The sequence below is a fragment of the Phasianus colchicus genome, chromosome 6, assembly GCF_987193195.1.
Source record: "Phasianus colchicus chromosome 6, bPhaCol1.hap1.1, whole genome shotgun sequence".
NCBI classification, from domain to species: Eukaryota; Metazoa; Chordata; class Aves; order Galliformes; family Phasianidae; genus Phasianus; species Phasianus colchicus.
In genome coordinates this window covers 22,217,537-22,241,691 of record NC_143441.1, presented here as the reverse complement: position 1 = coordinate 22,241,691, position 24,155 = coordinate 22,217,537, and the positions used below count along the sequence as shown (strand labels likewise).

Here is a 24,155-nt window from a genome sequence, read left to right as displayed (position 1 = left end):
GAAAGAGCCTGATTGCACTTTTTTGTACTCTCAGGTATTTGTAAACATGGACCAGGCTGAGCCCCTTAAGACTTTTCTTCTCCAGCCTTAATGTTCCCAGCTCTCTGTTATTTTAGTGGCCTTTCACTGAGCTCTCTCCAATAACTCCTCCTCTCTGTTATTCTGGGCAGCTCAGAACTGGACATGGGTCTCCAGTTGTGGCCTTGACAACACTGAGTTGAGGGGAGTCTGCTGGCAATGCTCTGACTAATGAAGCCCAGCATAGCTAGCCTCCTTTTCTGCAGATTGTTTTTCAGAATTCCTTTAAATCATCAGACTTTCTTTCCAAATTTGCCATTCAAATGGATTTGACTAGGAGAAGCCTCAGATAAACTTTTCTCAAATGCAGACTGTATTTTTCCAAGCCAATTGCTTAGTTCCGTTTTTGTTCTTCTAGAAGGTCTGCTTGTCCTGGGTTCTGAAGCAGAAAAGGTCTGAGGCTTGATACTGTTCAGAGAGGGCTGTTTGATGAATGTAGCATGGAGGCCATAGGAAATACGGACATGCAAGCATATCTGACAGGTGCTGCTTTTAAGGTTTGTCATGTCACATTGTTAAGGACGCAGTATCCTTCAGCAGTTATAAAGACAAAATGTACAACTAGACTATATGTAATTGTTCCTGTTTTCCCACTGAAGGATGCACCAAGAAATTAATTAAAAAGTTTAAAATTGAAACTTAATTACGTTATAGTCGTTATGTAATTATTATATCTTACAGGCTCATGAGAGACTAGAAGATTCTAAACTTGAGGCTGTCAGTGACAATAACCTGGAGCTGGTGAATGAAATTCTTGAAGACATCAGTCCCTTAATAAATAAAGATGAAAACATTGCGGAATTGGTTGGAATACTCAAGGAACCTCATTTTCAGGTGCCTCCTTTTTACTCCTTTTCACTTTATACAACCCACAGCATTACTGTGCACATATGGATCTTAGTATAATAATGAAACAAAAACTGAACTATAGGCCAACTTTAATGTAGGATTTTACTCTGGATGCAGGGTAAAGAAGTAGTCACATGGAGTTAAGAATGAATATGACTTTAGTCATTAACACTTCAAGTACAACTTCATTCGTGGTGTTGTCTCTATTATAAGTCTCCATGTATACTGGAGGTTACTCTAGTGCTTTATTCTTAGTTTGTCCAGGTGGTCTCAGTTCCTGATACATTCTGCAGTTCAGTTCAGCTTTTTGCATTCATACTCATGTCAGATGTACAGTTTGCAAAGTGAATCAACTTGATTCTCTTATGCCATGTGATCTACACTGAGCTTGAATTGCAACCTTACATCCTTCTCTCTTAACATGATGTTCTACTAAACATAAATGGAATTTTGACATATTTTTGTTTTCCCATTTCTGCTACTCTATTACCAGTTTCCATATTGGCCCTTAAAGATTAGGATTTGTAAATCCTCATTGATTCTGGACTTCCTGCCGGCTTCAACTTGTTTTGGTACTTTGCAGTAGGTCTCCTAAATAAAAAAAAATAGCAAACTTTCTGCCACAGCATAAACACATCCTTTCGTAGACAGGTATAGAGCCATATAAGCATTTTTTGTTATATATGTTAAATCATGTTTGGTTGGTTTTTGTTTTCTAAATCTTCAGTTGTACGCTATACAAAAGTAATGGTGTGCATTACTGCTTAACATGGATAGACACTGGAAAGGCTGACAAACTGTGCCATGGCCTGGTGGAACTAGGGAACACTTTATTACCTCAGCTTTCAGTGTTGTAACTGTTGGTGAATGCTGTTTTGAAGAGCAGTTTGTTGGCCTTCCTTGTATTCTTATTTGTGCGTCATTACTAAGGGACCAAAGGCTTTGATTTAGAAATTTAGTGGTGAGTGACCCTTAACATCAATCTTCGATCTAGCAAAAATTGGGACTGGAAAAGGAGAGGATGAGTTTGGAGAAATTGGTAATTACAATGCAAAAATATTTCAGTCATTCTGTTGTTGTGTTTTCATTTAGAAAGTTCTAATTTATTTCATATCATTGTCAGACTTACAGTTACACTGTTTGATTCTTTTTTGGAATCTATTTTAAAAATGCATGTCATATTTATTGCATGCTTTGAAGAAGATTGCGTGTTCCTTCTTACACTGTTCCATTGGGTGAGTCATGAGCATGTACGAGAAATAAGCTATTTCTAGGGCTCCCTGCTTCATTTGCTGCAAAAACTGGATGGTACGCAAAGGATCAGGTGGGAAGCTAAAAGAAAATACTACTTAATGGATAAGGTAGTTAAATGGTGCCTTTTGAGAAGTAAATTATCACTCACTTTGTCAGAGTTCAGGAGTTCAGAATTACTGAGTTAGCTTAAAAAAGAAAAGTGTAAAGCAGCTTCAGTTTTTGTGCTTTTGTTTCCATCTGGAGGCAGGCAGAAAAACAAAAATCCCTGAGGACAAAGTTGCATTATTTCAAGTAAGTTTTTTTATTTAAGATCTCTCTCTCTCTCTCTGAAAGTTAGCACTTTCTTTCAGAGTACTTAGTTGTCCTTTCTACCTCATTTTTTCCAGGGAGACATATTCCAAATTATTCAAGGAAGAGAAAAACAAAAAAATTAAGTGTGATTTGTAATAGCAGAAATTGTAATTTTCATTCGGTATCCAATTTGGTGAAGTTTTGCAACAAGCCACTGGGAAGAACATAACTCTTAAAGTTTCATAGATTCTATTGTGTAACTGCTTTAGAAACCGGTTATCTATGCTTTGCAAGTGAGTGGTACTGCTTTACCACAGTATCATCTTACACTTGTAACCTAGCTTGGCATACAAGTGTCAAATGTGATATACAGGTATTTGGTGCAACAGCATATTAAGATGCATGATGCTGAAAGTACTGAACTATGGAATTGCACTTTTTTTTTTTTACACTTTCACAGAAGATAAATTGGGCAGGGAGTGGCTTATGGAGTATACGTGCACTTATGATTATACTATTATGTTTGACTATCTGTTCCCTTTCTTTTCTTTTTTCTCATTTCATCCTGATTTTTCCTCCCTTCTACTTTTTAGACCCTTTTATTAGTTTTAATTACATTTTTTCAGGGGTCAGAGTGTGGAAAATATTAAACTCTTACGAGTTCCCCAGTATAGATGGTTTGCTATCAGGGCAGTATGCATGAAAAAGCTGCATAGGTAAAGTTATAGCAAGTGTTGACAGTAGTGTGGTGAGAGAGTTTGCCTCGAGGAAAGAGCGAGGAGTTGGAAGCATTGCGCAGTTGGAGAGGTTAAACATGCAGAAAAATCACTTCTGCTGTTTATGGAAGAGCTCATTCAGTTACTTTCACCTTTCTCAGAGTTATGCAAACTGCCTTTTATAGTAAATTCTGTTAGCAATAAATACTTCATCTTAAAACCTCTCCCCCAAGCCAGTTTGAAATGAACCTGTTCTATTGGAACATAGCTGGGCGGATAGTTGTCATGCAGGTCAGGCAGTGCTTCATAACCTGCATAAATCATGCTGGGAAGTTTCTTATTGTGGATTTCTTATTTTATTTTATTTTATTTTTATTTTTATTTTTATTTTATTGCTTATTTTGCTTGAAAAACAAAGATTTAAATTTGGCTTCAGCGCTGAAGAGAGCCTTGAATGCTTAATGTTACTTTGTTTACAGAATTTAGAACTGTGCTTTTGTTTTTTACCTGGCAAATAAGTACAGCCACAGAAAACGAAAGAATATGTTCTAAGTTAATGGGTTACTTTTTGACAGGATCTTGCAGAAAGGAGTCATACTGTCTGCCACAGTACTGTTTCCAGTGTTCTGTGTCTCTTGTGAAGTGCTGAGAATTCTTCTAAATGCCTGATTCAGGCACCATTGCTATTGTTTCCATGAGAACCTTTCCACAGTTACCCAGTGTTGGCTAGTTACTGATGCTGTTTATTTATAATATACTTAGGAAAATTTGAATCACTTATGGATGCAGACTGCTCAGTGCATGTTGTTTTGCAGACTTTGCCTGTGGTATTATAAATGTTCTATCACCAGTATGGGAAAGGTCAGATTTCAGGGGAGCATTGGAGTTGCAGGAGCAGAAGATATCACTTTTTCAGATACCATGGGAAGGGAAAGTCAAATCCATGTAATTATGTTTCTTCAGTCACTCAACTATATTACTAAAATAAGAAAGTAACTGTGATCAACATAAAATGTTGAAGAGCGATCCAACAATATTTACTTGGCCTCTCTTGTCAGATCACTTTCTTTTAAGTGTTCCTCAGGACAATACACCATGACCCATCTTAATGGAAAAAATCCTTTAAACCTGATGTAGAATCATAGAATCATTGAGGTTGGAAAAGACCTCTGAGATCATCTGGTCCAACTGTCCTATCACCTATATTTCCTCATGAAGCCATGTCCCTTAGCACAAGATCTAAATGTTTCTTGAACACCTCCAGGGACGATGACTCCATCATGTCCTTGGGCAACCCGTTCCAGTGCCTGACTACTCTTTTGCAGTAGAACTTTTTCCTGACATCCAGCCTGAGTCTTCCCTGGCACAACTCGAGGCCATTCCCTCTAGTCCTGTCGCTAGTTATGTGGCAGAAGATGCCAACACCCACCTCCATGACCTCCTTTCAGGCAGCTGTAGAGAGCCATAAGGTCTCCCCTGAGCTTCCTCTTCGCCAGACTATCTACTCTTGTGTTCTGGAAGTGAGAGTTAATTATGGGAATATGGTAAATGAACTATATGGGGTTGTTTTTTGGTTTTGTTTTGAAAACTGATACATTTCTTGTCTCAAATCATTTTGTAATTATGGGCAGCAATTTACAGTCCTTGATAGTCCTTCTGTGACTCAGCTATCATGGAAATAGCAGGGAAGAGATTTTGTGATTGACAGATGGTTAAGTAGCAGTTGAAAGAACTCATGCCTGTCCGTGAAATGGAATGAATAAATAGGATGAGAATGTGAACGATGAGATGAGTTTTTAAGAACTGAAGAGTATTATGGAGCATGTTAATTGGAAAAGAATGGCACTGTTTGTCTAGTAGTCATTTTTTGGCTGTGGATCCAATTGTAATCCATAAATTAGATAACTGTTAAAGGCAGTGAGCTGTACAGAATGCTTGTGTGTGAGCTTTGTGAGAAACTGAGTGGTTTGTGGACAGAAACTTTGACAGCAATTGTTTCCTGGCATGTGACCAAAAGAGAAAACTAGAGTTATCACACAGGTCCATCTACTTTGTTTTGTCTGTGGTAATGTGTCAAAAGACATAGCTGAGACTAGTTGGTTTCATTTTGGAAATGTAAAAAGGGTAAAACATGTTGCTCACACATGTGGGCAAACAGAGATCTGTTCTCCTGGTTTTTGGATTGGATGCATCTTGGATGATGAAGAATTAGAAATTGATGCCATCTGTCAGCTGCTTGATTTAAATAAATAATGTGTTTTCCGTTTCATTTGATTTGGTTTATGTCCACAATATTGTAGCAGCCACTAGCCCTCATGGTCTTAAAAGCAGGGGCAAAATTAGTAGCGGAATTAGTAGCTCCTCTAATCTTAAGTTAAGACCTCAGCGGGGCCATTTTGCAGTGGGCATTGTAAAATGGCTGATTGCAGATGGCACTTTGAGGATTTTCACATTGAGCTTAGCACTGCGTTAATGTGGTTGCACAGATTTTAAGTTAGAAGTTACTTACAGAAGAATGGAACAGGCTGCATAGCAAAATTGTTAAATTAAAAGGCCTGTTTGCTGATTTCCTCTGGCATGTGTGTCACTACCACTGATGGTCCCTATGATGTCCTGTTCTCTGTGACTTCTCTTTATCTACTTATTTGACACCAGTCAGTAATGTAACTTACGACCGTATCTCATCAGGTCATGTTTGAAACAAAGCTGTTTATGTTGCTTACGATAAGATTGGCCTAACAGCCATCTCTCCTGCTTACTTGTTTTACTTCTGCTATATGTGTCAGAGACACTGTGCATCACTGGACACTTTTTATTGGACATCCATAAACTATGTGGTGGTTGTAGTGTGTTCCTTTTCTTCTTTAACATAGAAAGCCTCTTCTGTCCAATACACAAGTTTTATCTTGCTTTACCTGTTCTTATTGTCTCAGAAATATTTTAAGTCTTAAAGCACTTTTTAAATAAGAAAATAAAATATAAAGTTCATAATCTTCCAAAGATTATTGTATTTGTTTGGATCTCCTCCTTTTCATCTGTACTTACATATGTGAACTGGTGAAAGCACCATAAATTACAAGATCTAAGCTCTTGCATTCCAAAAGTGAATTCTGTCAACTTGAATTAATTTCCTGTTAGAATTCTGCAAGCAGAAAGTACTCATTCTGCAGATTGCTAGAAATTCTTACATACCTGCAATTATCTTTAATTTACCCTTACTTCCAAATTAATGTGGAGGGAATCTTTTTTACATTAAACACAAGTATCTAATAATGAGCTATGTTCATCTTTTTGCAGCTGCTTGTTTGTTTACTTTAACCGTTTGCTTGGATACTGTTTCATTAGGTGAAGCTCTGTTGTAGTTACTCCTTCTTCCATCTTCTTCCCAGTAATTTTTCATTTGCCTCCCAGAAAAATTATATTTCTTCTGTTTCCTTAAGAAGAATCACTTGTATTTACATAAGAGAACATATTTGCCAAGCCAGTAGGGTTAGCAGGACATGAGTGCTTCTGTTTCGTACAAATATAAGAATTGATTTTTGGTGTATACCATATGAAATATGTTTTCAAATCAGATTCTAAAATGGCAGTGGTTGTTCAGCACAAGTCTGTCTTAAAAATAATTATTTCATTGTTTTAAAAACAGCTTTTTCTGTTCCCTCGTAGTCACTCTTGGAAGCGCATGATATTGTGGCTTCAAAATGTTATGATTCCCCTCCTTCTAGTCCAGAAGTCAATAATTCTTCAGTGAACAACCAGATAGTTCCAGTAGATGCTATTCGTATTCTTGGAATTCACAAAAGAGCAGGAGAACCTCTGGTAAGCGATTGAAGATGAATAAGTCTTTAATTTAAAGTGTAAGTGAAAGCATTTGCACGTGCCTAATTTCTTGCATTGAGTTTTAATTCTTAGATTTATTATACTGTGTAATTTAATGGGTCATGATTGAGCGGTAGGAATAGAGAGATTTGTGTGTTCTCTACCCTGTTCTCCCTAGGAATTTATGGCCTAACAGGCAGGCAGTCACTAGGCAGATTTACCTGCTAGCATAACTGACGAACGCAACATCTGTTTGGTCTTCATACAGAATGACGGGACTGCATGCAATCAAGAACAATGAAAACCTTGTCTGAAAGTATTCTGTCACTTGATACTTGTATTATTGTCTGATTTCACTAGGGGAGACAGTGTCACATAGATGTATATTTTTTGCTTGAGATGATGGTAAAATGCAATTGAAATTCAGACAGTGGTAGACTAGGTGTCTCATACTTCTTTCAGGGTGTTACATTTCGAGTTGAGAACAACGATCTGGTTATAGCACGAATTCTTCATGGTGGAATGATAGATCGACAAGGTCTTCTGCATGTAGGTGACATTATTAAAGAGGTGAATGGCCACGAGGTTGGAAACAATCCAAAAGAATTGCAGGAACTGCTGAAAAGTATCAGTGGCAGTGTCACTCTGAAGATTCTCCCCAGCTACAGAGACACGGTTATTCCTCAACAGGTCAGTAGCTCTTTTCTAACATTTCTGTCAAAAGATTTTCTACTTGGTACTTGAGCAAGTAAGATTAGGAGCAGACATGTTTTGAGATTTTTTGTGTGTATTTAATGCTAGCAAAATGGGTAATACTTGTATTTGCTTTAAAGTACGTATTAGAAATGAGATTATTCAGTGTATTGAGATGACATGTCTGCTTAAAAAATTATTAGTATCTTAGACTGATAAGCATTTGTATTCATGCAAATCTGTTTCTTTCACCTCTGATGACCTAGCCACAATCACAATGAACTGCAATAAAGTGCCTGTGTTTTTAAATGATCCACGTCCAGGTAATGTTTCATGGAATTTAGATATACATATTGCATTCAGCAGATGAGCTTGAATTTGTTGACTTTAGGATGGAACTTGTGTAGTGCTTATTCCATATCCTTCTGCTGTTGCTGTAGATTGTCAGTTTATCCAATGCAGAAGTGATTTGTTGCTCTAAACGAGAGCATTTGAAACATCCTGCAAGACTCCTTCAGGTGCTGGATGTTAATGCCTGTGAATATAATAGGTTATGCTTACATTCAGCATATTTTGTTTGTCTTAAAACATTGAGTTAATAGCAAACAAAATTCTTAGGATCAAATAAACCTTGAGAACAGTGTTTGAGCTCTGAGAAATGTTTGTGTTTCTAAGTAAGTCAAAGTTAGATTACTAATTAAGTTGCATATACTGAAGTGAAAACACGAATACATTGGCCAGTCGAGCAGCTGCCTTTTTATTTTTGTCTTGAAGCTCCCTCAGCTAAGGTTTGCACTGTAGATTATTTCTGCTGTCTCAGCTGGTGTGCTCTCTGTCAGTTTTTTTTCCATAACTTGCCTCTTACTTGCGAAATGCAAATTCCATCATATCAAACTTGTTATGCTGTAGGTAAAGACACTACTTCAACTTGACAGATGAGTTCCTAAGGATGTATTTTGTAATATTTAAGCACTGTAAATTTTTCTACATTTCAGGTTTTTGTGAAATGTCATTTTGACTATAATCCATATAATGATAACCTCATCCCATGCAAAGAAGCTGGGTTGAAATTTTCTAAAGGAGAAATTCTTCAAATTGTAAACCGGGAAGATCCAAATTGGTGGCAGGTTGGTAAATAAATTAATATTGAAAAAAAAAAAAAGTTTCATTAATTTCCTTTATAATAAGCTCTTTAATTTAAACTACTTAACAGTAGATAGAAGAAAAATATTTACATTGTAATCCAGCTTCAAGCTCTTAGTATTGAAAATATAAGCAGTTGCAGTTGTAGTGCATATAAATATATATATAATAGTGGTATAAATTGCTTATGTGACACTGTGTTTTTACTGTTACTGCTGTTTTTATGAATGCACACATGTTCATAACTGAAGTGCTCAGCACTGTTTCAAATATAAACAGCTGCTCATGTGAGGGAATGCAGAAAATTTATTACTCCAAGCTAATTAACTTCAGAATTTAAACAATCTCAAACTTCAGAGTAGTTTGACATTTAGCTTACGTGCTGTCTTTGAAATAAATTTTTCAGAATTCTTCAGCTTGTAACTTGTGGGTGTCCAGGAGAAATAAATCTAGTGTGCTTATAAACACCCTTGATGAGTGGCAAAAATGAAATATATTAAACAAATATATGAGTATTGTTGCAGGTTATGCTACTGGGAAAGAAAGTTAGATTTTACCTTGGCCATTCTGTAAATGGTAGACTGTTACTGGGAATTCATGAACTGTGAAAAATCAGTGTATCACTAATAGGTAAAAGCATACACCTTGAAAAGCAAGCAGGTCTTGTTAGCAAGTGACAGGCCAGCTAGTTATGGGAAAGTGTAACATCTCATAACTGTGTGTTTGTATGTGTTAAGCTTGCTGAGAATTGGGCCTGCCATTAAATGATTTTTTAGAAATTCTTAGCCAAGCTTTCGTTACCAAGAATAGTTATGTTACTCAGATTTAAATCTCTAGTTATGTAGTACAGAAGCTAGAAGGCATTGATGAGATCTGTGCATAACATTCCCAGTTTGTAAAATGACAGTTATTAAACTATGCTGGAATCTGTTTGAAGTTGCTCAAGAATACAAAATAAAGGTACTGTGTACTACAAAGCCTTGAGTTTTGTCACTTGAGAGCTGTAGCTGTTGAATTCCATTTGGGATTTTTATGCTGAAAGTTTGTGGCTGGCTGCAGGAGGCTGACAGAATGGGTACCAGTTACTGCAGAGCCTTCACCACTGAGAAATTTGGTCAGGGTAAAAGTCAGTCATCGAGATATCATGAGAAAAATGCTTCTTATATGTTACCTCTGATATTTTTTTTTTTTTTTTTTTTTTTAAATTTCCAGGCTAGCCATGTCAAAGAAGGAGGAAGTGCAGGGCTCATTCCTAGCCAGTTCCTCGAAGAGAAGAGAAAGGCTTTTGTTAGAAGGGACTGGGACAACTCAGGTGAGGTTTAGGAGGTTTCAGGGTTATGTTTTGCTCTGACGCGGTTTGTTTTGCTGTTACTATTTTCTCAGATACTTGAAAATTGTTGTATGGGAGTACTGCTAAATGCTTATGACTGTGTGTGTATGGTTTTGGTTTTGAGTGAAGGGCAGAGGCTAAAGTATGTGCTTAGTCTTCATAGATACATGAATCAGTTTTACTACCTGCCGATGAAAAGATAAGTGAGGTGGGAAGGCTGTAAGGATTACTCTCTTTTATTCAAGATGTTTTTATAATATGCATTGAAAGTTAATAGATGTTTTTGAAAGATTTTTCTAGGATTTTTTCAACTTTCTTGGAAAACTTTTTTCTTCTGCGTTCTATTCTTACTCTGTATTGTATATGAAAGTAGATGTAATGTCCTTCCCTAGAATAGATGATTTTGGAAAAAAGGTAATAATTTATTGAAAATAGTCTTTTTAAGTGCAATTAATGTAAACTTACACATGTTCATGGAAATCAGATGTATAAATTCTTTCAGGAAAAATGTTGAGCAAAAATGCTGATTTTGTCTCAATTTTTATTTGTAGGGCCTTTCTGCGGAACAATAAGCAGCAAAAAAAAGAAAAAGATGATGTATCTTACTACAAGAAATGCAGGTATCTTTGAATTTTACATATGAATCGAAGTTCTCTGTGCTTTTAAACTTGAATAGTGTGGTGTACCCAAAGCTGAAAGATTTGCAGTGAAATATTTGGCTAGGGCAGTGAAATTTTGTCAGGTAGGTTTGTTGTTTAAAAGCAATTGCAACCAGTGTAGATAAAATGGTGCCAAGTACATGTTTCAATAGGTGGAAGTCAGAGAAGAACTTTGTGTTAAAAGAGAAAAAAAAATTATGACTTGCTAGTGAACTGAGGGAGGTGATCCTTCTCTGCTCAGTGCTGGTGAGGCCATACCTGAAGTCCTGTGTCCAGTTCCGGGCTGCCCAGATGGAGTTATTGGAGAGAGCTCAGTGAAAGGCCACTAAAATGTCACAGTGGAGCATCCCTTCTATGAAGAAAGACTGAACAAGAACTGGGAATGCTTAGGCTGGAGAAGGAAAGGCTAAAGGCAGAGGTCTCATCAATGTGTAGAAATACCTGAAGGAAGGTGCAAAGACAATAGAGCTAGGCTCTTTTCAGTGGTGCTCAGCAAAAGGACAAGAGGCAGTGTGTACTAAATGAAACTCGGGGTTTTGAACATCAGGAAACACTTTTTATATTGTGGGTGATTAAATGCTGGCACAGGCTGAATGCTGGCATGGAATGGTTGTAGAACCTTCCTTGGAGATATTCAGAAGCTACCTGGACGTAAGTGGCTCTTGCTTGAGCAAGGGGATTGGATCAGATGATCTTCAGAGGGTCCCTTCCAGACTCAACCATTCATTGATTCTGTGACAGCTCAGTAATGGTTAATCACAGTTTTCCCATTCTGATCACCCTAGTAATTTCTCCTTGGAAGTAGTGGCAATAATCTGACCTTACAGTTTTCACAAATATGTTCTATTTCCATATGAATTTAATGCAAGAAAGCTTATACCAGTCTTTGTCATTTGACTATTAATTATATATATCCAGTTTGGTCTGTTCAGATACAGTAGAACTCATTTTTTTCTTACATTACTGACTAGGTATTAACTACTTTTTCGTATTCTTCTTAATATAGAATTTGATCGTCATGAAATCCAGATCTATGAAGAAGTAGCTAAAATGCCTCCTTTTCAGAGGAAAACACTGGTTTTAATTGGGGCCCAAGGAGTGGGACGAAGAAGTTTGAAGAATAGGTTTATAGTACTGAATCCTACTAGGTTTGGAACTACAGTGCCATGTAAGTTCTCAGCACTCCTGTTGTAATACCACGTTTTGAGTTTCTCATCTGAAAAGCAAGTGAAATTTATCCCATTCATTTCTCAGAGTATATGAATTGTTTATTGTGGGAAAACAGAAAAAAAAACATCCTTCATCTTTTCAGACAACTGAACTAGCATATGACAACAGTTAAGATATTTGCAACTACCAATTAACTGTAACTGCTGCTGCAGAAAACCACTATTTAAGTATCTGCTGGGTTTGTTCAGTGTCAGTTGCCATCACTTGAGGGGATTGTAGAAGTTGCTAGCTTTCTTCTGTAATAAGCAGCCAGTGGAGTTTCTCAGGTCTGCTGTTTAGTTTTTTCATCTGTAGAAGCATCCTAGGCATTATAAGTTGTTACTGAAGTATTGGAAGTGTAGGGAAAGGAAAGAGGTAAACTTCCTGTAAAATGGGAGCGTTTGTGATCTCTAAGATCCGTATGATTATCTGATGTTTTATTCCATCTAGCCTCAAACCTGTGATCTTTCTTTTTTACTATCAACTTCAGAAAAAGAACCTCCTCTCCTACTCCATTACTGAAATATTTGTTTTCTTGTCTTTGCTACAGTTGGTTCCTTTTGCTCACTTACAGGATTACTACTTACAGTAGTAGTGGTGTTTGCTTTTTTTTTTTTTTTTTTTAAAAAAAAGCCTATCAGTTCTGTTAGAACATAGGTGCAAGACCCTTAGCTACATTACTATTCTCCTGCCACATGCCCTTCAGAATTTCAAAGCCAATCTGTTTCTTCTGTTTCCAGTTGGTAAGAAGAAGTGCTGATAATAGGAGAGGAGGAACAGGTCTTAAATTAGATGAATTGTTCCTTGTGAGGAGAGAACCTGTCTCTTTCCTCATGCGCTCACTTTCTAACCATTAAAACTGGCCAGTGCACAAACCATTTGTGAAACTAATAAAAAGGTTGAGGGCACAGTGTTATTTTTTTAATGAAATCTTTCTGTGGAAATCCCATTATTTACTGTATGGCAAAGTAGTATGAAACTTTGTTACTTCAATTTTTTTTTTCTCCTTTTTAAGAAGCCTTCAGAATTACTGATGTCTCTGAAACACTGTATCTACAAATAAGTAATGTAACCTCCCCTGTGTTAAAATGCTTTCATTTGGAGCTCTTGAATACCCTTCAAAGGTATCAAAATAAACTTTCCCAATCACCTGACAGTTTCATGGTGCGCATTAAATCTGCGGTTTGTTGTACATGACATCTCTACTTTATACTGAGATTTTTCAGTAGGATAATCAGTAGTCAGCATAATCAGGCCTCAGTTTCTTTGATTAGAAGAAACTTTTGATTATTCACAAAAGATCTTTTTTATGTATGTTGGAAAATGCCTGAGATGGATCCATGATGTCCTACGGTAAAGCACATCCTTAGTGTTGAGCTCAGATCCAGCAAAAGTTGCTGGTTGGTTTTTTTTTTTTATTTTTTTTAATTTTTTTTTCAGTTTGGGTAGCTGAACTCTAAAGTCACCTTCTGCCTGTGAGCTATCACAGCTCACTCCCCAAACTGCTCCATTTTTTCTCTGTTTCATTTTTTTGTTTTGTTTTTTAAAGTATTGTATTAATCCTTAGACTTCCAGTGGGAATCTTGTCTAAGATTAGGTGTTGGAGTAGCACTTGTATTACTAACAGTTTCAGAAGATTCTTGAGTTCTCTGTAATAGTTGATAGAAATCACTGGAGAGGTGGGAATGTTTTTTAGTTGTATCACAGTATTGCCAAAGGGATCCATTCACTGTTATTGAAAATGTATTCCAGAGTTCAAATCTAATTGAATGCAAATTGTGGGCAGTAATACAGTGATAGGGCAGCAAAGTAGGTAATAATCTGGTCTTTTGTTTTATAATGTAATTTCCACGTTCTTGCTTAAATAATGTCTCTGCTGTAAATTGTGGGCCAATATCTAAGCTGGCTGCTGATATTTTACTTAAGTGTGGGCTGTAATTTCTCTGCAGTGAATTTTCTTTGCTGTGGAGGGTAAGTTGTCCTGGAAAGTAGCATCAGCTGGCCTCCACCAAGTTTCTCATTGCCGTGGCTGGGCTTGTTCTGGCATTTGAGCTAACTTTTCTTATAGCTACTTCAGGTGATTCTGCCTCGAATAACAGTGAGTGACATATGTGATAATATTTCTGGGGGGAGGTAGGATGGGGTGGATCTTGATGTGTATTCAGTTGGTTTTCAGAAGTCAGTTTGTCATTTGAGAGTTCCATTTCATTGAAGTTCCATTTCATTTGCAAGTCAGTTAAATAATTATTTTCAGTCAGTAATTAGGAAGATGGTATAAATGCATATTGTATATGGTTTGTAGGAGTAATGCAAAGGAAAAATAAATATCTAAGGGTAAGCAGTGTGTAGGAAAGAACAGAAATAAAGAGAATGGGAAGGGCTGTGCACAGTTCTGGAATGTATGCTAGAATAATTGATGATTCTGTATATGGAACCATGATAATTATACTTTATTCCTTATTATAATCTCCATAATTTAAAAGCAGCCCAATCTTGTGCATGTATTCCAAGTACAAAAAGATTAACGTTCAGTTTGTATTTTAAATTTTTTTCAGTTACTTCACGAAAGCCAAGGGATGATGAAAAGGATGGACAAGCATACAGATTTGTGTCACGAGCTGAAATGGAGATGGATATTAAAGCTGGCAGATACTTAGAGCATGGAGAATATGAAGGAAATCTTTATGGCACTAAAATTGATTCTATCCTTGAAGTTGTTCAGACAGGAAGGACCTGCATTTTGGATGTGAATCCACAGGTACATCATTCATAATGTTGCACTCAAAAAGGTGGAGTGTAATGTTGATGAGGCATGCCTTTAAATCTGAAGGCTTCTTACCTGGCTGAAAGATTATGCTGCCAACTGGATTTGTGTGTTTATGGAACTTAGCTGGAATAAGTTATAAAGATGGTGGGGAAAAAACAGATTCTGCATGGAAGTGGGAGCCTTGCAGAGCAGCAGTTGCTCTTTTTCAGCCAAGAAAAAAACGATGCCGAGCATTTCAAAAGGCGATGTAGAAGTTTCTGAAATAGAATTAAAAATCTTCACCTATCTTGTATTTCTACTGACTGTAACATCATAGTTTTGCAGTGCCCCTTAAGTGAAGGGGATGTTTGAGTCATTCTCATACTTCTTTTTTTCCTCTCTTTTTTTATTGCTTCCAGGCCCTGAAAATACTGAGGACTTCAGAATTCATGCCCTATGTAGTGTTCATTGCTGCTCCGGAGTTGGAGACTTTGCGTGCTATGCACAAGGCAGTGGTAGATGCTGGAATTACAACCAAACTTCTCACTGTAAGCAGATTATTTTGTATTTACTTCGCTTTGAACAGGATGTTCTTAATTTATTTTTAATTTTTTTAATTTTTTTTTTCTAAAATTAAAGTCTTCAAGAAAAGTAAGGCAAGATATTTGCTGATTGCTTACTAGGAATTAATCAAACACTATGTGTAAGGCAGAATGCTTCTTCCTTAAAAATAGCCCTTTTATAAACAGTGTTGATTACAAGAATTACTTGGAATGTATTCTTTGGGAAGTGCCACCTTTGATTATTTACAGCGAGTTATAGATACCTTGATGGCAGGAGATGTTCTTTTATATAAGTGCCTTTCCTTCACTTCACCACCTCACCCTCAGCACAGTTGTTTTTCAGGTTTGTCTTCATGTTATAGGTGTGCCTTAAAAATGTAATCTGTAATCCTTAGGAAAGACCTTATAGACTGTTTGAAACAAAACAAAACAAAATCAAAATAAGTAAACAAAAAAGCCAAACGAAGCAACGAGAATTCAGCTGGACCTCATTTCCACTGCTGCAGCAGCACACACTGCACCAGAAATGGCTGAGAGCTGCCAGAAAAAGCACCATTGAATAGCTTCTCCTCCTGTGACATTCCTTAGATTTGTCATGTAAAGCAAAGTGGTACATTTTATTCCCTAGATCCTGTCTTTTCCGAGACCCAGCAGAGGCAAATGAGAGGCATAGCGAATTATAAATGTTCTGTATGGGTTTGAACTTTCCCACTGCAGGACCAGTGCAAAAAAAAAAAAAAAAACCAAGTCAGGCTGGGCAGTTAATGAAATCATTCTCTATGCTCAGCAGTACCTGGGAAAAGCCCTGGCATGCTGACAACTCAGCTGTAGTTGTATAGGTTAGATAGTAGTAATACCTTGTGTGATGCTGATGGGGCATTCCAAGCTATGAAATGGGAAGAGATTTAATTTATACTGAAAGAATATGGGATTTTTTATTTTTTTTCTCTCCTGGAAACCTGTGAGATTCTGTTCTGTTAATAACATGAGAAACTGTCCAGCCCTAGTTGTGGACTGAGGTTGTTGTGGATTCTGGTATGTCTGTGGGTGCTTTGTGTTTCCTTCTTCCTCCAAACACTGACTTTTGCCTTGTGTAATCAAGAGGCAAGATTAAGACTGTCCAGACAAGTATAAAAGTAATTTCCTGCGCTTCCTAAAATTTGATTCCCTAAGGGACATCCTTGCTTTTGTTTTACTTCCTCTGTGAATAAGAAAGAGAGAGTTACATTCAAAATATTCATTTTATAAATCTGTACGGATTCTGCATCATAACATTGGACATCTGCAGCTTCCTGAACAAACAAAGAAGAAATGTGCATTTAAAGTATTGCATACATCGTTTGCTAGTGGGTCTGTCTAAACTATTCCTGGCTTCCCAGGCCACTGCAAGAACTCTGGCTCCTGTGGTGCTGCATTTGCTTGCCTCCTTCATTTACTGTGAAAGAAAGGCTATTCGCATAGTTCTTAATTTTGGCTTTCGTATTTACAACTGTAGTGGCATTTTAAAGATCTGAGATTCATTCATAAATGCAGCTTTCATGATCTTTCATTTCACACTAACTTGAATTCTTGGGGTTTTGGTGCTTTCTGTAGGGAAGAAAAAAGAGGCATAAATAAACGTACATAACCGACCCAATTATTCTGAAGCAGTAACTGCTCTGATTGAATTGGCAGTTGCCTCCACAAAGCAATGAACTGTCTGTTGTGCATGCAGGGCCCCTTTCACGTGCTGTTATTGACTTCCTTAAAAGTCGCCAGATGTGCAATATTTGGTTTCCATATTTGACACTGTTGATATCAAATATAAAATTGTAAGTCCTGTCAGTGCATTTTAGCTTGAGGGTTTTGTGACTTTATTATAAATATTTTTTTAATACATAGCAGTATAAAGCTTTAAATGAAGTCATCACAAACTAGTACTTCTTAATTGGTAAGGATGTGGCAAGTCTTACGTTCTTAGTAACTTCCAAATGCTTCCAACAGGACACTGATCTGAAGAAAACAGTGGATGAAAGTGCCCGGATCCAGAGAGCGTACAACCACTACTTCGATCTGACCATTGTAAATGACAACCTAGACAAAGCCTTTGAGAAGCTGCAGACTGCTATAGAAAAACTGAGGCTGGAACCACAGTGGGTCCCGATTAGCTGGGTGTACTGAGATTGCTGAAGATGAGCTTAAGTAACAAATAAAATCAACTGCAGGAAACAAACTAACGTGACAAGATGTGGTGTAGATAGCGATGATAACTGCGGCGCCTGCGCATTTTTACTCTGTGTATATTCAAAAGTACACTATTCTGACTTTTTATAATAATGCTGAAGGGAAAGTGTACTTAAATATGTAATTTATTTTAATTTTTCTAACTTTTTACAGATAACCTTTCTATTCATATCACATGAAGGAAATGCGTTTAAGCATTTTATACGTTTTGATTTAGTACCTTTGCCTTTTTCATCTGAGAAATTTTCAGTCCTTCACTTTCACATTTACATCTTGGTCTTACATTTTCACTGTGACTAAAAAGAGGATACTTGAAACAATTTTTGTAAAACTTGTTAATGTCAGTGTTTAACCGGTCAAAAGTCTATAGCTCTTATTAGGAAACAACACTAATTTCTTTTTTTTTTTTCCTTAAAGTAATGATTTGACAGGAGTAGAATTTCAAATGCTAAAAGCGACACAGCTCCATTGCTCCAGCTTCTTTCTGCTGAATGTTGAAGCATTCTTGATGTTTCACGAATTCCTGGTGTCTCTTGATTTAGACAACTGTTCTGTAGGTTCCCTTACGCGTCCCTTGAAATCACACGAAGCAATACCTTGCAAGCTGCTCATCAGCTGTTTTTGGGAGCCAACCTGTCAGAAGCATCTTGTGGAAGTACCTACGGCAGGGAGCATGTATGCAAGGTAATTCAGTGCAGTGGTGATGTAGCTGGAGAAGAGAACCTGATAGTGGAGCCTTGTAGAGTAAAGCTTAATATTTAGGACTGTTGTATTCATGCGTATGAAAACACATTGATTTTAAAAAACAAGCAAAGAAACAAAAAACAACAAAAAAAAGAACCCAAGCCAGCATTTTCTTTTCTTAGGACATCATTGATGTTTATATAGTGATCTGTGGCTTAATTTCCTGAGATATCTTGTGTTCTCTTTTGGAAAATTTGTGTGATCAACTGTTGTATTTTTGAGTGTGATGTAATGGAATTTCTGTGCTCTTTGTTGCATTGTGTTTTTAATTGATTTTTTCATTAGGTAGCTTGTAAATTGGAAGCTTACTGCTAAAAAGCCACGCTGTTCATAATTTTTGTGCTTTACAACATACTTCTTTTTGTGATTGGTGACAGTTCTCCCCTTTGTAGGCTCATAGACATAAGTCACATTAGGTTCATGGATCAAAGCTTATGCTAATGTAAGTTTCTGCTTGACAAGAACAAAATGAAAATAGAGCTTGTCACTGAGACTTGCTCTTTTTGTGATCACATTTTGTATTACCTGTTAGCTGTTGTATATAGCAACATTCACCATCACTTACCAGGCTAACAGAAGTCATCTATTTGCTTAATTTCTCTTCCATCTGGTGACAGGCACCTTGCTTCTGAATTCTTTTTCAACACCAAAGTGTGATACAGAACACTCAAAAAGGCAATTTCCTCAGAAGTTTTCTGAAGAAAAAGAGGCCTGCACACTGTAAAGCAGTATTGGTTCCTGGGGCTCTTAAAGCCTTCTACATGCACATGTGAAACTGTTGATATAAGAAAAGCTTACATCTCAAAAAGCAAAACCACCCCACCTGTATGCTACAGGTGTTTTTTAAAGCTGATGAAGTTGGTTGTTTGGCAGGGGGTAGTTTAAAATCACAGTGTATTTGGAAAATGTTTGTCAGAGCTGTGTAAGCATGGAATGTGGCTCTGAACACTGAGATTTCAGTCTTATGGAGAGAGTCTGAAAGTTTCAAAGGAAAATCTGTGCCACTACTTTGCTTTATTGGTTTTGTTTGCTCTGGTTTTAAGCTGGGTAGAGCTTTTAAGTGTGGCAGCATCAGCAGTAGCCCTTTATTTGCCTTTCCCAGAGATGCGTTCTGTGATCCTGTCACTCAGAGACTGCTCTGAGAAATAGATGGAGTGTTCTACGTGGCAGCAAAGACAGCAGAGCCATTGTTTGACTATTTCAATGGTTCTGTTTTGGCATTATAAGCTTAATGTGATGGCATTGTGTTTGCATATTGTGTAATAGAAGACCTACATGTGCTGTAAATAAGATGTGCTTCCTGGACAGATACGATGCCTTTTCATTACGAGTTAGAAAATACTCTATTTGTGATGCCAAAAGTGGGCTGAGCTCACTCTTCCTTAACGAATGGAATGAGATGATTCTTCAGTTTCCACCCCATAGTGGTTCATATTGCAAACATCACCTATTTTCATCATTTTTCAGACAGGTACTCAGCCAAACGAATCCCATGAGACATGGGCACCAAGGGTCAGTCACGAAAACCTCGCTACTCCTATTTCCATCTCAGAGATCATACTGTGCAAAGGGCCTACATAGTAAGCAGGCTCCAAGTAGCCATGTATTTGCTGAAGCCTGAAGCTTTAGCTTTTGCTTAAGCTCCACACAGTGTTTAGCAATCAAGCACATTTAAGTTAGCACTGTGGAGCCCAGCAGCTGACCCTTTGCTGCTGTTAATATGGTTGCTAATGAGAAGTATAATCTAAAGCAATAAACAGTGGGTTTCTAAGGTTGCATTCAAGAACTGTTATCAAAGTGAGTACAGGTTTCAACTGGATGGTCACGTGCAAGTTTAAAGGAGGAAAAAGTACATTCCTTGCATCTGTTTGTTAAATCATACAAACTGAGAGTCCATGCTGGCAGGTGTATAGTATTTGGGAATTATTTTTTTCATCAGATATTCTGCTTAGATTATTGTTGCCCAGTAGGGTGACTAGATTGAAAATGTTACTTTTATTAAACCAAAGCATTCCTGGAGAGTCTTAGAATGAGGATGCCATGTTGGTCATGTACACAGTGGTGCCAGACTCCACCTGTTATAGTGTGCTAGGTCAGAAGTTGGGCAGGGAGCTGTGCATTGCACTGTGAGGAAAAAGATGGTGTGAAAGGTGAGTTCTAAGCAAGGGAAGCCATTTCATATAAGAGCTGTTTGAAGTGTTCCTGGGGGATAAATAGCTAGGATGTCACGTCTCTCATTCTGTACTGAGCATTCATTTTCCAGATAACAGGAGAACTTTTACATTGACTGTTAATAACAATAGGTGTGTCTGAGCGAGGCGAAGATGCTGCTAAATGTTTAAGATATGTGGTATGTATCACAAGATAAATATTTAAGTAAGTAGATTAGAAAAGTGAATTATCAAATAGTTGTCTGTGTATATGTATGTATGTGGATGGTGAAACAAAACCGCTCATGTCTGCTTCCACATTTCTATCTCTCACGACTTAATCCAGAAATGTACCTGCATGTGAGACTTTAGAACTGGTACACTTCTCTACCTGGTTTATTGTGTTTACTAATGTATATTTTTCTAAATATACAGATATTTCAATCTAAAAATTCTATATTTATCTGTAATTTCTATGTTTTAAACAGTGCATGGAAGTGCTGTAAAATTCTGTACATATTGAGAGACTTATAGAAGAAACACTGTCATTGCCCTCTGTATGAAAAGTTATATATAAAAACACAGTCAATATGCCAATACCCATAAGTTATTTCTTTAAATGCACCAAAAATGCCCCTAATTATACACCAATCTCAACCTTAATGTAAATACTTTTTGGTGCATTTATACCCACATGATTACTTTGCTGTCTCTAACTGTTAGACCTGCAGGTCTACTTTAGGTTCTAAGTCATGTGACAACATGCAGTCAATTAAAGTTTGATGTAATATGTCATCTTGCATAGACTTACTTAAAAAGGGCTTTAGCAATGATCTGCAAGCATAAAATGGAGGTAAAATTGGAGCAGTATCACATACTGACGCAGGCAAGGGAAATAAGCCTTACACCCAGTGTGGTACTCCCAGTCTGCAGAGTTCTCAGATCAGTGCAGCTCTGTGTACTCAGTCATACAAAAGCTGCAGAATAGCAGATTGGCTCTTTCAGAATCTGTGTTTATATAATCTGTCACATCCTTGGTAGGCTCAAAATGCAACTTTTTTTTTCCTTCTATTCTGACTCATTGTGTCCTCTAAAATCCCACCTGAGTGATTTGCTGTACAAATTGCCAGCAGCTCAGTGTTCAGGAAGTGTTCCATGGTTTGTTTGTATGGTGGTTGTTTTTTTTTTTTTAAGACTGATTCAGATAATAAATAATAGGAAATTTTCTTTTAAGTTTTGAAGACAGAAATCTAGGCTAGGGCCCCTTTGAAGCCAAGTTTGCCTCTCTGCTGTGCTTAAGAAAGGACCAGTGGAGAAGGACAAGTAGAGCACAACTCAAGAAATCAGGAGAGAGCTGGGTTACCTGTTTTTACACAAGCTGTTACTGTGAACACGATCCAACCTAAACTTCTCTCCCTATTCCTTGGCTTCCCATCTAGTCTTCATCTATTTTCATCTTTCAGATTGAACTTGGAGGCAGATGCCAATTCTCAAAACATCTATAGTGCCTGCTGCAGTAGTTTCCCAGTCACTCTTTGTGCCTGTAGGTACAGTTTTAACACTAATTACAGGTGGAAGTCTGTCACATCCATCATGCTAATAATATGTATGGAGTATTTGCTTCGTACAGGGTTTCTTGCCTCACCCAAATTCTGAAGTGTTAAAGCATTGTGTTGTTATTGCCAAATTTCACAATACTTCTTCTGCAAAAGTGTTCAGAGATTGATTTATTCATGTTTAGGTAGTGGTTAGTTGATACAAGAGACTTCGAGTCTGCCAGACCTCTTGCCTTAAATATCCCTGTAGTTCTCACAGAAAACCTCTCTTGGGCCATTAACAGGATTTTAACAGGACTTTGATTTCTCTGGTGGACTGTCATTCTTGAAGGTGGAGAGGTTCTGGTCCTGGTTTCTTTGTTTTTTCCCCCTACCCTTTTTGGTTTTCACATTTTTAACAATCTTTCTAACAACATGAACTGCTTGGGATTCTCACCTTGCCTCCTTCAGAGGACACTGGTCAACGTAAGCATTGGTATTTAAGAACAGTGGAACTTGCTGTTGGCAGTCCTATACAGGATGCAAAAGAAAAAACTGTATTGCATTAAAAAAAAAGTGTAAAATTAACAGATTTTCAGGGGCAGCTTTGGCTTCCAAATAGTATTACTGTACTCGCACACAAATTTATGGATATATAGAGATAGATAAATAGAACTTAGGATTAATATACTGCAAGTATTTAAAACAGTATTTGCTAACTTGAATTCTCCATTTTGGACCACAGTGGGATACTGTTCCACAAACTGTCACATTAAACTGCTGAATTCTTTGTTCATTTACTGGTACTGGAGCTGGAATTCACCTGCTTACATAAAAATTCCAGCTTGGTAAAGGCTGTGTAGCAGTTTTACCTCCAAATAGATTTTTTTTTTCCCTTTTTTAAAGGACAGTTTCAGCAATATTGCTGATATTGCAATGTTTTATAGTATAAAGGACATTTAAAAGAAGCGTGAATTTTGTTCTCAGTATTCTTAACCTCTTCTCATACTAGTTGGGTATGGATTTTCTTTTGCTACTAAAGCAGAGGTTGGATGGGGAATAGGACCAACCTGCAGTGCTAAAAGGGTTAAAGTAGTCCTGGAAACATTTTCTCCCATTCTTTTGAAGTCATTAGCTCCATGGTAATGAATGTCCTACAAGTTTGTCTGTCTTCACAGCTGATGCAAGTCAGCACTCCATGGTAGACAGCACTCAGCTGGAGTATAGTAAACCTCTTCCTACAGCCCAAGTAACTTGTCAGTCATTTGATCTCTTGTATGATATACAGAGCAGCAGTAATGGCACTGCTTTGTACAGTTCTGGGAGCAGCAGCAAAATCATTGGCTGCAAAAATTCTTGTGAGTTGTTTTTGTTCTGGGTTTTTTTTTTGACTGGTTTGTGTTGGTTCCTCTTGTGCAATTACATATGGAGAGAACTGCAGAAAGGGTTTCTCCCCCACTGAAAATGCATGTTGAGCTTTCCCTGGCCCTGACTCCTGCTGCATGCTTCTCCTGTATGTAACACTGAGTACCCTGAAGTAAGGCAGAACCTCTTCCTTAGGTTTTAAAGCAGAAACTTTAGCACCCTCTCACCCCAGGCTGGGCTAAGAACTATCAAACCTTGTTTAAGTGTTTTGATTTAAACGTGTTAAAAGTGTCAGTGTACATCTCTTTCCCTTGCTTATTCTCATACCTGTTTTTCCCTTTTGGAAACTTTGAATGATTTTTTTTCTTTCTACAGAGTATTAAATTAAACTGGATTTAAAACTTGTAAATGTTGAAGAACTGCTCTCCTGTAAAGAAATACTTTACTTTCTATTAGCTGAAAATATCCTACAAAACAATCTTAACTATTTAAATTTTCTAATGCAAAACTGAAGCTGACTTAGTAGCTAACTGTTGTTTGAATACAATGCTTTAGAGCAGGCCTAGGAGGTGGGACTCGATAGCACGCTGACTTTCTATTGATCAGCTACCACATAGGACATTTTTAAATTGTAACTTGTTTTCTAAAACCCCCATTGTCTTTTTCACAGCTAATATTTTCACAGTAAACACAGCCAAGCGTAAAAATATTAATGTACAAATTAATTCCCAACAAAATATTTTTGTATATAATAAAGATTTAATATTGAAAAACTACACTCTTTTTTG

General features: G+C 37.2%; 1 protein-coding gene across 2 annotated transcripts in view; it reads left to right on the top strand.

Annotated features, from left to right (window-relative positions):
* Positions 1 to 24,143, top strand: part of PALS2 (protein associated with LIN7 2, MAGUK p55 family member) — a 57,688-nt gene extending 33,545 nt beyond the window's left edge. For both annotated transcript variants that reach the window (XM_031590119.2, XM_031590118.2), the window contains exons 3-12: positions 760 to 912; positions 6,855 to 7,007; positions 7,470 to 7,697; positions 8,696 to 8,827; positions 10,056 to 10,155; positions 10,725 to 10,793; positions 11,839 to 12,000; positions 14,597 to 14,799; positions 15,207 to 15,335; positions 17,334 to 24,143. In XM_031590119.2, the coding sequence (XP_031445979.1) occupies positions 760 to 912; positions 6,855 to 7,007; positions 7,470 to 7,697; positions 8,696 to 8,827; positions 10,056 to 10,155; positions 10,725 to 10,793; positions 11,839 to 12,000; positions 14,597 to 14,799; positions 15,207 to 15,335; positions 17,334 to 17,510 (1,506 nt within the window). In that variant the 3' untranslated portion in view covers positions 17,511 to 24,143. The remainder of the gene's footprint in view (positions 1 to 759; positions 913 to 6,854; positions 7,008 to 7,469; positions 7,698 to 8,695; positions 8,828 to 10,055; positions 10,156 to 10,724; positions 10,794 to 11,838; positions 12,001 to 14,596; positions 14,800 to 15,206; positions 15,336 to 17,333) is intronic.
* The last annotated feature ends 12 nt before the right edge of the window (positions 24,144 to 24,155 follow it).